The sequence below is a fragment of the Lissotriton vulgaris genome, chromosome 2_1 (genome assembly GCF_964263255.1).
Source record: "Lissotriton vulgaris chromosome 2_1, aLisVul1.2, whole genome shotgun sequence".
Classification (NCBI taxonomy): domain Eukaryota; kingdom Metazoa; phylum Chordata; class Amphibia; order Caudata; family Salamandridae; genus Lissotriton; species Lissotriton vulgaris.
In genome coordinates, this window is record NC_141687.1 from 1,165,434,627 (window position 1) to 1,165,449,727 (window position 15,101).

The 15,101-nt window shown below is 42.1% G+C and overlaps 1 protein-coding gene across 2 annotated transcripts in view; it reads left to right on the forward strand.

The window, feature by feature from the left end:
- SCMH1 (Scm polycomb group protein homolog 1) overlaps positions 1-15,101 on the forward strand; it is a 413,339-nt gene that overhangs the window by 246,775 nt on the left and 151,463 nt on the right. For both annotated transcript variants that reach the window (XR_015308461.1, XM_086956860.1), the window contains exon 9: positions 12,637-12,872. Coding sequence is in view for 1 of the 2 variants with exons in the window: in XM_086956860.1 (XP_086812986.1) it covers positions 12,637-12,872 (236 nt within the window). In the remaining variant the exon portion in view is untranslated. The remainder of the gene's footprint in view (positions 1-12,636; positions 12,873-15,101) is intronic.

The window sequence follows — 15,101 nt, forward strand, 5'->3', positions numbered from 1 at the left end:
GTTCATCCAGCTCTCTTCTGTCTGTGTCAGAGAGTTGAGGGATTATTAGGTCTTTGAGGATCGGGTTATCTTGCTCCCCACTGGTAATGGGCGTTCCTCATAGAGGTGTAAGTAGTAGACTGCAAATTCTGTACCATGAGGTGGGAGGACATGACTGTTAAGCCTTCTCTGTGATCAGGCATTGGACCAGCCAGGCTTCTTGTTCCCTGTTCGCTAGCCAGTGTAAGAGTTTACCAGCCTTATCCCCTGGTTCATAAAGCTTACACTTTGTTCAAAAGTGTGCTAGGGCTGCTGTGCTCGTTCAGGGATTCTGCGAGAGTCCCTTCTGCTCTATGTATTTGGCGTTCCAGGTCCTTGATCTCCCTGTTTTGGCACATTTTAGCTGTGGTTTGATAGAATATTATCTGCCCCATAAGGGTCAACTTTAGGGTTTCCCAAATTACAGTGGGGGAGTCTACAGTGTCTTTGTTGAGTGTGAAGTAGTAAAGAGATTTGTTGTCCGAGGATGTCATCATATGTTGGCCTTAGAAGCCACCAGGCATTCAGACACCACTGTCCCGATCATCTGTGTCTCGGCGTGTTGAGAGTGAGGAATACAGGGGCGTGGTCAGTCAATGCATTTGCAGGATACAGGATTCCACCAGGGTGAGTGTATCTGTTGAGGGCTTGGGGCGATAATCTATTTGCGATGTGGAACCATCTGGATGTGAATAAAATGTGTATTCCCGTGTGCGTGGGTGAAGCAAGCGCCAAGTGTTGGCCAAGGATGTGGCCCAAGCCGCCAGGTCTATTTTTCTCCATGCTGAGAGGGTGCTGGTGTCTAGCTGAGGGTACAAGACTGAGTTATAGTCTCTGCCAAATAACTTCGGGCCCATGGGGGACTGCAACTGCACCGCTGTGAGTCTTCACCAACCTGGTGGGGGAGGGGAGAGGAAAGAGGGGGGACTGATGCTATTGTCCAGTGCTTTCCCTCCATGACTGCACTGATAACTACAAAGTGGCTCAGGGCATCACAGTGAGTTGTGGAAACTCACAGCGTAGGAGGATGGCCACCCCACAGGACATTTAAGGTGTAGCCGGCATGATATGTTCTGGTGTAACCGCTGCTTGTAGGAAGGAACAGTTGTTGCCTAGCAGGTGTGTTTCTTCTAGTCACGCTACACGTGTAGAAAAGGCGCTTTAGGTACTGAAATACTGCCCCCCCTTTTTTTTCTTATTTTGAAGGCCATTTACATTCCAACTGAATGCAGTGACCAGCTCAGGGGCTTCCATCTTGATGGTTCAAAGAAGTAGCAGGAAAGGTAGGTGTGATGGTGTCGTGCAACCTGTGGAGTATACACAAACCAATGCTAACTAAACAGAAATAATATTTCAAATGTAACAATGTCCCAAGCCCCCTGCAATAGAAACACACTCTCTCCCCACACTTCCACCCCACAAGAATCTGTTACCCTCCCTCAACCATAGATTAGGTGGGGGTTTAGTAATCTGGGCCCAACCCTGGCCAGTTCGGACTGATAATACGTAAAAGATATAGTGGTGTTGACAATGAAGAGGGAAGACTGAGTTGCCGGTCTGGTCATTTTACAGTGTGAGAGCCCTCTGTAGCACGGATCCGAATGGTGCCTGGGGTAACTCTGCTCACAGTAAGTTTAGTGGAAGCCCCAGGCCTGAGCAGCATCTTCAACCTCGGAGTCAGATGGTAATCTAGAGCAGGAGCCCCGGTGCTTCCATCTTGTTGATCTCGGGTGTCTCCTTTGAGTGGTTGGTTTTAGCTTTGTTTCCCTGAGGAGCGTTTGACCCTCACTGTGTTTGTGGGTTACTCGACAGGTTATGATGCGCTGTTGGTCATGTCCAGGCTGCCTAGGAGATCTTGAAGAAGAAAGATCAGGAGTTGTGGATCACTTTAAGCTTTGCCGGGAAGAGGATCATTTATTGGAGGCTGTGGGCTCTGAGGTGACCTTCTTGTAGAATTTCTTTTGATTGGAATCGGAGGTGGTCCAACCTGCGCGCCTCGCTGACTATTTTGTCTCTGTCTCAGTAGTTCAAGTACTTGGCATTCAGGCAAGGAAGGGCCTCTGTAAAAGGTTTTTGTGCCACTCTCCACCACAGGGCAATTGGAGAGTGTAGAGGCAGGCATCCAAGTAGCAATCCAGGTCTCCAAAAAGTGCTCAGGAGATTGTCCTCTCACGATGAAGTGAAGATTATATCTGCGGGCTCTGCCCCCGGCATCCTCTACCCGGGCCTTCAGAAGTTTGGATGTGTGCGAGAGTCTCAAGACCGTTGTTTGAAGTTCCTTCACTGAGTCCTCCAGTTCTGATATGCAATCCTCCTCCTCGGTCACTCTGTCCGCCATTCCTCACAAATCTTGTTTCAGGAAGGTGATACCACATCTACTTCACCAATCTTTCACTCTAGCACTGTACGGGAGACTTGAATAGCTTACAAAAAAGCATCTGTGTTTGCAGGGCACTCAGGTGTTGCAGAGAGGCACGCCAGTTCATGAGCCCCTTAGGGCCCTGTTGCTGGCGCTGTGTTTTTGTCTATCTTGGCCTTGGGTTGGTGGTCTGTCTCGACCCATGTTGATAAGACACCCCATCCCTCCATGCGGGGTCAAGGTCCAAAGTTATGGCATGCCTCTTTGCAATGTTGATAGGGAGCCATGAGGAGCGCTGAAGTCCATGTAGGGGAGTACCCAACGCTTAGCCCACCTACCTAGGGACAGCACAGGCAGCCATCGTCTCTAGGGGTGGCTGTAGCAGTAGTGTTGTGAAAGTGCAAGTGGCGGTGGCCTCCAGGATCTCTCCACTGACCGCGGGCAAGACCTACTCCCTTTGTTTTTATTGGCTCAACGGTGTGGGGTCAACTGTGCAGAGGTCGTACAGCACAGGCCCGCTTCCCTGTGGGACAGCATGGACAGCCAACGCTCAAAGGAGGTGGGGGGAGGCCTCTGTGGTCCCTTCGTCAGGGCAGTGGGGCAAAGTGTCTATCTTCGAGATGTGGGGGTGGCCATGCAAAACCATGGAGTAGCGCAACCTCTCCAGGCAACTCAGGGGGATGGGGCGTGCACTCCTCATTCAGGTCCCTCTGCAGCCCATCGGCCCCAGCGAGAGAAGGGCCACCTGGTGCCCCATCTGCAGGGAAGAGCACTGCCAATGACCCGCAGCCCCGCTCCAGACCCCCGGTACAGAGTTGTTCGACCAGGGCCGTCCACACCGGAAACAGCCGTGGACCGCCTCAGGACAGAATTTCTCACGAGACTCCCTTGCCCAGATCAGCAAGAAGGCTGAAGCAGGCCGCACACTCGCTGATGAGACCGGTAGCACTCTTTGGCAGGAAACAGCTGCCCCCAGACTCAGAGGGTCCGTGGTATTGTTGCCTGGACCGGCAGAACTTGTCCGCAACAGAATGTGGCTCAATCCAGATCAGCGCCAGGAGAGCTCAAAAAGCTGACCCGCGTTCTTGGATGGCCTGGCCAATCCGACCGTAGTGTCATTTTACAGAGTGTGAAGCACTGAACATTGGGCAAAAATAATAAATATATACAAGAAAAAATGCATATATTACATAAATATTACTTGAATGCAAATATAGGTACAAGTGTAGCCTTTTGCAATGTAATAGGGAACATGGGCTTTCATCATGGATGTTTAGCTGACACTTCTGGTGTTAAGCATTTTCTACATTTCAGAACACTGTATTTCGTTTCATTTGATATAATGTATTTATGTAGCTCTTTCACCCAAGTGTTTCTCAGAACAAAACATTGTGAAAAGCATGGAAGATTAGATTATTACTCACAAAACATTAGGTGGTTAAATAAAGGGGTCAGGATTAATGACGTTGAAGAAGTAAGGTTTAAGTAGGTCTCTGAAAGTTATGAGATTTTGTGAGGAACCAGTAGAGCACAGCACATGAAATACTATTGGTGTGTCTAGGAACAGTGAGGGGGCATATAGGGTGTATCAAAAATAAGAAGCATTTGGAGGCAGAATAGACATGGGCTCTTTCATCAGCAACTAGATGATGTTTTAAGTTGTATTCCACATTCCAGTAGGCAATCTGGTGGTTATTTCCTACATTTACCCGTGGCAAAGCGACCTCTTGTAAATATATAAAACATTACAGATTCTTAAAGATGTGGTCCAGGGCGCATTGAGAAGTCATTTAAGTTGGTGAGAGACCAAATAGCACGCATTTAATCTTTGTCTTTTCTCAGGGGTAATTAATAAGACATTTTAATATAGAATGGCACACAGAGGATTAATGAAGGTACCATTTCGAATCACATTACCCAGTGGTACATATGTGTACTAATATTACAGTTTCACAGATCAACACACCTTCTAATGCTCTGTTTATTTGGTTTATTTTTGCCAACACAATGACCGAGTCATTGTAATGCCTCAGTGGGCTCTCTCATTTAGTTGCAGAGACTTTCAGGGTGCAAAAGAAGTTTTTGCCTAAGGCTGCTTGCAATATTTCTAATATAAACTGTACGTTTTGCATGGTCTTTTAATCTTATCTTTTGTCCGCATCTTTTAAACCCTATCGATCATGTAAAAATGGAGATGTGAACTCTGTCTCTCATTGCCGCCCTTATTGCAAGCTGATGTTTTCAACAATGGATAGTTGTGCCTTTTTTGGGTCTGGTCTGTGAGACTGTTTTAGCTTTCTTGCCTGACTATTGTTTGTTAAAGAAAATAACATAGTGTACAATGCCTTCTATTTGAGTGGCTGAACAAAGCATGTTAATATTGTTTAAATCCACCTAATCTTAGTTCTTTTCGGTGTAGTGACACGTGGTTCAAAGAGGAATTATTTGTTTTAAATAATAACTTTACCAGTCATTAGGTTTACCTGCAATTCGGGTTTTCATTTAAATGGCAAAATATTTTTTGTCAGATTTTTTAAAGTTGTTTTAAAATATCTTTGTCAGTGAATTGTTTTTAGTTTGACGATTTTATATTGCAAGCATATAGCAGCTAGCATTAGTAGGTGATATGTTTTCTTTTTGTTTTTGTTGTACCTGCTTTCAAAATTAAGTTTATTTTTTAACATTTTAAGGGCTCATAACAACCCTTTTCCCCCACCACATAAAATGGTACAATGGTTCCTGACACAATTTTTCGTACCATTATGAGTCTTTTTTTAGGTCTCGGCTAGACAGCGCATGCACTGTCTCAAAGAGACATGTTGTATATTTTTTGTGGGCTTCAGCCCGCACATAGGCTTCTCATTTGTTGTCTCCAACACTGCTTTCAAATCTTTCTCCCCATTTGTCCATGGCATGTATTTGTGATGCCTCGCCCGCTGTTGAGCCCTCCCCAAGACTGTGGACCAATCGCACTATCTCCTCCATTGCTTCCATTTTAGGATCTGTTTCGGGAACAACTATTTTCTTTGTTAAAGAACACTTCACACTAGCACTTGCCTTTTTACTCGCTGCGCCAAGCTCCTCTGTAAACAGGCCTGTAAATCTTGTTCTTATCTCGTCACATTTGCAGTGCATTCAAAGACCAAGGTCAAATGCCAGATGCTATTTGTCTGAGGGCGCCTGTTTAGCTATTTTATACATGATTAGTGTACGTCAAAACTCAGGTCCTTCATCAGTATGATATACTTGTAATTCTGCGTTCCTGTGATTGATTTTCAAAACTTGAGGCTAAACCACACTTCGATCACTTCAATTTTGGGTGCATTTTTACAAACAAAATCAAACGATGCAAAGCCTTTGTTTAAGCGCATTTGTAAAAGTAATTCATACACATTCATAATTAAATGTTATGTTGCAACGGCAAATCAAAGTTACATACTTTCAATATACCTTGTATATTTTTTTTATTTTTATTTTCGGGTGCAACATTAGTTTCAATTCTGAGACCATCTGATTTCATTGCAAAACATATGTTTAAACAAATGCTTTTAATCACAAGATTTTCCTAAATAACTCTTTCCATTGCTGTGATAAAAATGCGATTTAAGAGTGTGTTTTGGGTGCAATCACAATTAAAATGTTTCACAAGCAAATCAGGTTGCAAATAAACGCAGTGCAACATTACTTTTAATTTCGATTTACTTTAAAAATACTTGCTTAAAAAATACTTAACTTCGGTTTTACATTTCAGGTTTCAGACGTGCACATACATAAATACCTCTATGAAATACACAGAAGTGCGAGTTTATATTTACATCTCATTTTGACATATAATTTTATAATGCCTGTGCGCTTGATTTTATGTTGTCGCATCCATAAATTTAAAGCCCAACAGTGAATACATTAGATTTACCAACATACATTTCCTTTATAAACCTTTTTTTAATCTCTTTCACATGATGTAACAAGAAATATATAGTGGAAACAAACACACCCAGTCAGAACATATACATTGTTCCATGCATGCAGGGATACCACAGTAATAAAAAAACTATTGCTTACATTAAGCCAACTAATGTAAATAACATTGTGTAATATTCTAGGCTTGTTTTGTAATGTTTATTTATACCTTGTCTCTTTAAGTATGACTCCTGTGTATTCTTAGAACCTTGCTATGCTCTTGTGGTGCATTCCACTAGGGAATCATCTTTACCTAAGACTTCAACTGAACTGGTTGGCTGTTTCTGTATGCCATTAATTAAACCTATCTCAACCTACTCAACTGCCTCCCTTGGATCATTACATAAATTTATTGGCGACGATGCGTGCTGTGTAATACCCTTGGGCCTGGCCATCAAGAGATAGAGCTTCGTTCCTGCCATCGTTGACCACCCGTCACTTTCAGGATCGAGTCGGCATTTCCTACTTCCACACGGAATCATCAGGCGGGCTTTCTACAGTCACGGTGGTATTTCCCTGCTGTTTTGAAAGTGTCTACATCTATAGAGATTTCAGAAAGGATCTTCGAGTACCACATCAGATTTCAGAAAGGATCTTCGTGTACCACATCCTTCGTTTCACTGAATCTACCGACTTCAAACGAAGACCACTTAAACTGTAAGACTATTTATTTTCTTTCCTTCGTCTGTGTTTTCATCGTTTGTGGTTACTCGGACCTCTACTTTATTTTCCTTTTCTGACATTTTGCTCTGTTCTGACTTTTACCGTTGTCAATTCAAAAAATTACATTACGTACCTCGTGCCATTCTGTCACTGGAACTTCGATCGCCTGCATTCCTTTTCCGTGTGCAATCCTGTGACGTCTACCTCAGCCTCCATGTCAGCACGTTTGTGAAGAGCGTCATACGTCCTCACGTCTTCCATTGTTCATTTTCATTGGACGGATGTTTTAACCCTCGGCATTGGTCCTACCACTCGCCTTTATTACGTACTCAACATTCTTTGTGCATTCACCGCTGATGCGCACAGCTCTTATCTTCATTTTCGCGCATTCACCGCTGATGCGCACAGCGTTCATTGCTTAGCAACCATTTGTTCGCTGATGCGCACAGCTCCTGTTTTCAAGTTATTTAAGCGCACAGTTTCCGCTTTCGACGTATTTATGTACACAGCTTTTCCTGGACACTCGCTGATGTACACAGCTCCTTTGTTTATTGTACGAACATAAAGTACTGTTTAACGTTTGTTCTATTTACTTGACATTTGTTCTCTTAGTTTACACTGGCACACACCACTGACTCACATTTCTACTTATACTACTCACTGTATTTTTTTTTTTCTAATCTCATTAATTTTATCATTAAGTCATGTCTACCTTACAATCAGTAAATCCACCTCCAGCCTTCTTGGAAACTCCTGGCGAACCTTCTATAAGGTGGGAAATCTGGCATGATGCTTTTGAGAATTATCTAGGAGCTATTGGGGCATCTAGATTTCGACCTGAAAGAAAGAAATGTCTTCTTTTACACTCACTAGGCTTTGAGGGCAGGTCTGTCTACAAACACCTTCCTGACCTACCTATTACTGAAGGTGTCGTTTCTGATGAATATAGTGACACCATTCTGAAACTCAAAATACGTTTCGATAAACAGCCTAATCTTATGGTTCGTAGACACACTTTCTTTAAGAGAAAACAAGCTGATTCCGAAGATATTGATACTTATATCTCTATCTTACGCAGATTGGCATCTGAGTGTAAATTTGAGAACTTCAATGAACAACTTATAAGGGATCAGTTTGTGTGCCATTGCAAGGATAAAAACATTAGACAAAAGTTGTTAGCATTGAGTGATCCGTCTTTGGATGACACCATTAAATTAGCGAAAAGTGTTGAAACATCCATGGTGTCTCTCAGAGAACTTGAAGACAAAGTTATTGAACCTATAAATGCTTTAAGTTTAAATTCTTCTTCCAAGTTCAACAAAAGAAAATCTCTAACGAATTCCTCTAAAGGTAAAGTTTGGAATAAAACTGTTTCCTCTCAAATGTGCATAAGATGTGGCAACCCCCAACATCTTAAAGGTTCCTCTTGTCCTGCTTCCAACGTGGTGTGCAACTATTGTAAAAAGTTGGGACATTTTGCTAAGGTCTGCTTAAAATTGAAATACAAGAAAAGTTTTGATAAACCTGTTGTGGGTGTTGTGGATTCTGATTCGTCTTCAGATTCTGAGATAACTATTGGAGTTGTTTCTGATTTTCCTGATGAATCAATAATTGAAGGTGATCCTGATTCCTGTGTTGACCCCATCATTGAGGTGACGGTCGGTGACAAAATTTTGAAACTCCTTGTAGATTCTGGTGCTAAAATCACCATGATTGACAAGGATTTATTTGACTTTACTTGGAGTAACTCTCGTCCTCTTCTTCCTCCAGACCGTGCTCCTGTGTCTTACGAAGGGAGGAGGATTAGTCTCCTTGGCTTCTTTGAAGACATCTTATGTTTTCAGGGAAGGAAGATTAGAGGGAAAATTTATGTTGCTATTAAAGGGCTCAACATATTGGGTTGGTTCCATCAGGGTCTTTTTGGAATGACACTTAAACCTGGTGCGAGGGAACAAGTTTTTATTGCTACATGTTCTGATTATCTAGAAATGCTCAAATGCAAGTTTCCCTCCGTTTTTAGTTCAAAATTGGGCAAAATAAAAGGCTTTAAGCACAAGATCATTGTAAAAGAAGGATCAACACCTGTCAAACACAAACTTAGGGGTGTACCTTTCAGTGTCAGAGATGATTTGAAGAAAGAACTGGAAATGCTATGTGAGTGTGGTGTGATTGAACCTACTGAGTCCTCTCTTTGGCTTTCGCCTTTGGTCGTAGCCCGTAAGAGGGATGGCAAACTTAGGGTCTGTGTTGACCTTCGCTCAGTCAACAAGGAGATTTGGGTAGATTCTCATCCCCTTCCCCGCATTAACGATCTTTTCGCAGCTACCAAAGGAGCAAAGTTCTTCACAAAACTTGATTTAGCCAGTGCCTACCACCAGGTTGAGCTACATCCCGATTCCCGTCACATTACTGCTTTTATTTCCCCTTTGGGTACATTTCAGTATAAACGCATGCCCTTTGGCCTAGCGTCGGCCGCTTCGGTCTTTCAGAGAGTCATGGGTAATATTTTGCAAGGTGTCAAGTGTGTAACAGTCTTCCAAGATGATGTGTTAATCTTTGGCAAAGACGTTGGTTCTCATGATTGTGTTCTAGATAATGTTCTTAGTTTATTTCAAGATCATGGTGTTGTTTTGAAACTTGAAAAATGCAAATTCTTGTGTACGGAAGTTGAGTATCTCGGTCACATTTTGACGCAAGATGGAATTAAGCCTAGACCTGGACTTTTAGACGCAATTTCTAAAGCCCCTACTCCGTCTGATAAAACTGGAGTTAAATCTCTTCTAGGTATTTGTGAATACTACTCCAGGTTTATTCCCCATTATGCGACTATTGTACGTCCTATCAGTAATTTATTGAGAAAAGGAGTCAAATTCGTTTGGTGCGAAGAGTGTGTCCTAGCCTTTGAAAAGGTGAAAGCTTCCCTCATGTCTGATTCTGTACTTAAACCCTTTGATCCTGCGTTACCCTGTTGTCTCACTGTTGACGCAAGTTGTGTCGGTCTTGGTGCCACTTTAACACAAAATGAAGGCGGTGTGGAAAGAACCATCAGTTTTGCTTCAAGAGTGTTGAGATCGGCCGAGATTCAATACTCTGTGATAGAGAAGGAGCTTTTGGCCTGCTCTTGGGCCATTGAGAAATTTAGACCATTCATTTGGGGTACGCGTTTTTTACTTCAAACTGACCACAAACCTTTAGTTAACATCTTAGGTGGTGGTCTTACCAAGTGTTGTACACCCAGGATTTTAAGAATGGTCACTAGGCTCTTACAATACAATTTTGATGTTGTGCATATTGCTGGAGGGAAAAACGTAAGGGCTGATTTCTTGTCTCGTTTTCCTCCCACTGTGTGTGACGACGATGTCGACATTCCATTTTCTAATCTTATTGATGAAGATTGTGATGATTGCTTAGTTGCTTGTGTGGACATTCCTGAGTTACAAGTTTGTTCTGAAGTCGAGTGGAGAAGGGCTTTTGATAAGGATAGTATTCTTCAAGATGTTTGCAACTTTGTCAAGGTGGGCTGGCCACGTGAAAAAGTGTTGTCTGCTGCTCTTCAACCCTTTTCTAAAGTTGGACATGAGATTTCCATTGAGGATGGCATTCTATTACGGAATGACAAAATTATCCCTCCTTTTGCCTTTAGGAAAGACATAATTGCCAAAGCTCATGAGGGTCATTTAGGTTGTTCCTTCACCAAACGTAGAATTCGCGAGATGTTCTGGTGGCCTGCCATGGATTCAGATATTGACTGTTTTGTTGCAGAATGTTGTATATGCAAGTCTTCTGATAAGAGTCTCAAGACGTGGGTTCCTCCTCTTATGCCAGTTGAATGTCCAGATCGTCCCTGGGCTAAACTGGGCATTGATATAATGGGTCCCTATTCCGTGCTCAGTGGTTGTTTCAGGTTCATTTTGGTCTTAGTTGACTATGCTTCCAAATGGCCAGAGTTTAAACTAACTAAAGATGCTGATACCAAAAATGTTATTGAGTTCCTTTGTGATGTATGGAGCAGGGAAGGGTTTCCTGAAGTGCTGGTTTCCGACAATGGGAAACAATTTGTGAGCCATGAGTTTATTGAGTTTCTCTCCAAGTCTGGCGTCAAGCATGTCAAGAGTTCCCTTTATCATCCTCAAGGGAACGGACTTGTTGAGAGGATGAACAGAGTCGTTGGTGACTGTGTGAAGTGGGCTAGATGTAGCAATGTTGAGGTCAGTAAAGCTTTGAAGAGCATGATTTGGTTTTACAGAACCACCCCTCACTCCTCCACCAAGATCTCTCCTTTCGAGTTAATGAGAGGTCGGAAGCCCAACACTTCATTTTGTCCTGGGTGGATGTCCAAATGGTTTAAGTCAACTTCAGATGTTTCTAGTCTCATGTCCATTGTTAAAAGTAATGTCTTAATCGCCCAGTCCAAACAAAAGGAATATTTTGATGTGAGGAAAGGAACAAAAGAGAGTGTTTTGGAAGTTGGGGATTTTGTACGGATTAGGAAGTCTGGGCATGTTAGCAAAGGGGAAAGCAAGTTTGGACCTCCCGCTAAAGTTGTTAAGGTCACAGGCAATGCCATACAAGTTGAAGGAGGTTTCTGGTGGAATCTCAACAGAGTTGCTAAAATTGTCCCTGACTCTTCTAAAGCTAATTCCTCCTCACATGTTTCTGAAGGTCCCTCTAATGCTTCTGTGCGTGACAATACTTCCTCTTCTGGCACAGGTACCAGGAAGAGCTCTCGTATTGTAAATAGACCTTCAAGATTTAGAGAATAAGTTTATGAATACTTTTTGTAATTAGACTATTACCTATCGCTGCTTTTCTCCTGTTTTTTTATTCTGTTAAGAAAAGGAGATGATGTAATATTCTAGGCTTGTTTTGTAATGTTTATTTATACCTTGTCTCTTTAAGTATGACTCCTGTGTATTCTTAGAACCTTGCTATGCTCTTGTGGTGCATTCCACTAGGGAATCATCTTTACCTAAGACTTCAACTGAACTGGTTGGCTGTTTCTGTATGCCATTAATTAAACCTATCTCAACCTACTCAACTGCCTCCCTTGGATCATTACACATTGTTATTACATGATGCCATTTGTAAGCGTAGAACTTCTGCAGAGATGTCTCTTCTCTATGCTGATGCGTGTCTGCTGCGCTGCTTTCAGTGCTCAGGCCCCTGTAGGGGCGCGGGCACATTATACGCTCCCAGCCGCGGATGGTGCAGGTAACAGAGGTGGGGCCGGGAAAGGGGGTATTTTGAGGGACGATGTCGAGGGAAAATTAAATAAAGAAATAATTTCCACTCTGCATCATTCCTCAAAATCCCCCCTTGCCCAGCCCTACAACCCCACTGCTGTTACCTGCACGGACCGCAGCTGTACGCTCCACTGGTGACGCTGTGAGGAGGGCAGGCCTTACCTGGCACCAAGTGCGCATGGCTGCGCTAATGTGCCATTAACTTTGACAACGTCTATAGTTCTCGGATTGCCAAGATTTATTGGCTTTGCCAATGCTTTCTCTGAAAGGGCTGTTTACCAGGCTGAGTGAACTGTGTTTCTGACAGGTTTGTAGTTGGGAATAGAACAGTATTAATACTGGGTCTTTGTAAATATGTTAATCTTTTATCTTTCGTCTTATTTTCCCTTACAGTTGTGGTTCCAAAAAGCCCCATCACTGCCTCTGATATATGCTCTGAAAAGCTCAGCATGCAAAGTAGTGCAAGGACCATCAGAGTTCATCCACCGCAGCAACAAGTCTATAAGATCGACAAGAGGCGTGGACGAACGCCCAAGGGTCTTCTCCATCACCTAGTCTCCTGTGCCTCCACGTCTATAGTGGAGCCTTTGAAGCTGCCAAAAAAGAGGGGACCAAAGCCTGGAAGTAAGGTAATTATACACATACGAATGATTTGCTTTTCATATACCATTCATGTATGGTCTTGCCATTTTACAGTACTTGACCTCTGAAAAATGAAGAGCTTAGTTTGTCCTGGTCTGAAATGAAACCTGTGACCAAAATATTACACAAAAATACCAGAAGCACGCTGTAAGCCTGCTCATGCTATTTTAACAGCGCTTATCTTTTTCTGATTCTTTTTGTTACTGTGTTAGGGTTGCTTAGGAGTGGTTTTGGAGAGACTAAGGATGTAATACAGTGTGATATAAATTCCTATTCATGCCACACAGATAATGTGGGTGGTATGAGTGTTGAGAATCTAAAGCAACATTATTGGATGTCACACTAAGAACATTGTCTGCTGACAACTAAACATGCATCGGTTTAAATATTTTCTAAAAAGAAACAAAAATCATGAGTGAAGCTACATTATGTAATAATTCTAATGTAAAGACGTTCCTGCAATGGCCTTCTAATTCAATTACACAATTATGTTTATAAATATCCAAACCAGGTGACAAAAGATAGATAAAATACTGAAATTATTAAAAACATATAAAAATTTATTTTTTCTCTTTTTATCTTTTAGTTCATATAAGTTCTGTTATCAATCAGAAATCACAAGACAAACATTTTTCAATTCATATCAAAAATTTCAGGACAGGTACAGTTGAGTCATAAATATCTGCAACAAAAAAATATAAAACATACAACATACAGAATTATTTAGTAATACCCCTTGGTAACACCCATATCTCTCAACACACTCACGTGCTAACAATCATACCACACTCAAACTACAAACTAGGATGGTGAAAGGAACTGAATTAATATTTAGCAAGATGACAATGCTAAAAAATGGGCCAAGATGTGACTTAAGGCTCCCGCAGCAGTTCCTTTCACCATCCTAGTTTGTAGTTTGAGTGTGGTATGATTGTTAGCACGTGAGTGTGTTGAGAGATATGGGTGTTACCAAGGGGTATTACTAAATAGTTCTGTATGTTGTATGTTTTATGTTTTTTTGTTGCAGATATTTATGACTCAACTGTACCTGTCCTGAAATTTTTGATATGAATTGAAACATTTTTGTCTTGTGATTTCTGATTGATAACAGAACTTATATGAACTAAAAGATAAAAAGAGAAAAAATAAATTTGTATATGTTTTGAATAATTTCAGTATTTTATCTATCTTTTGTCACCTGGTTTGGATATTTATAAACATAATTGTGTAATTGAATTAGAAGGCCATTGCAGGAACGTCTTTACATTAGAATTGTTGCTTGTTCCCCTCTGTTCCTGGGCCACAACGTACCTTTCTGAGGGGGTCCCTTCTTACATGTTGCTACATTATGTAATGCCTTTCTCCCAGAATTATTGTTACTCAGGGTTCTTGTTACTGAGGTGGAGGGGAACTAACGGGAATTCTGAGATTTGGGGCATAACATTCAGGATTTGTATTTAACGTGCCAACACATTTTGGCCTGGTATTTCACCTGATGACCTCAGGTGAAATCTCTGGTGAAATGCCATTGAGTTCCCATGCTCCCACTAAGCTTATCATTCGGATGGGCCTGTAGGTCGGGATATGGATCCAACTGGAATTATCTTCCCTCTCTTAATGCAGGCCTTATTAAATTATTCCATCAGCTATCACCTAACAACTGGCATATGTTCAAACAAAGGTGAAAGTGACATAGTTAGGTATGGTAATATCTTACTTTACATTAAAAAAAACGTAGAAATTCCCTGAAAAAAACGAAGGTTAAAGTGACACAAAAGTTAGGTGCAAATGTCAGTTAGAAAAAAAAGTTTTAAACTCACACAAAAACACTGAAATTCACCAGTTATAGTTAAATTAAGTAGTTATAACTTGTGCACTTGCTATGCAGTGTTGTCATCAATGATGTAATTTCTAATATCACCAGTGATGTTATCAATGATGTATTTAGAACAAATCATGAGTGATGCAACGTGTGAGGTCACAAGCAGTGCAAGGCAAGTACGATATTTAGAGTTGTTTCAAGTAAATACAACTGGTGAATTTTATATATATGGCGACCGTGCGAACGCGCAGCGGGCGCGCCGTTTGTGCGCCGAAGGCGCGCCAAAGGTAAGCCCGTCTGCGCCCGTCCGCGCCTGGACTGCGCCCAGTGCCCGGACCCCTGGCCCTCGACGACCCCGGCCCTCCCGCCTGACGTACAACGCCGCCACCCTCAT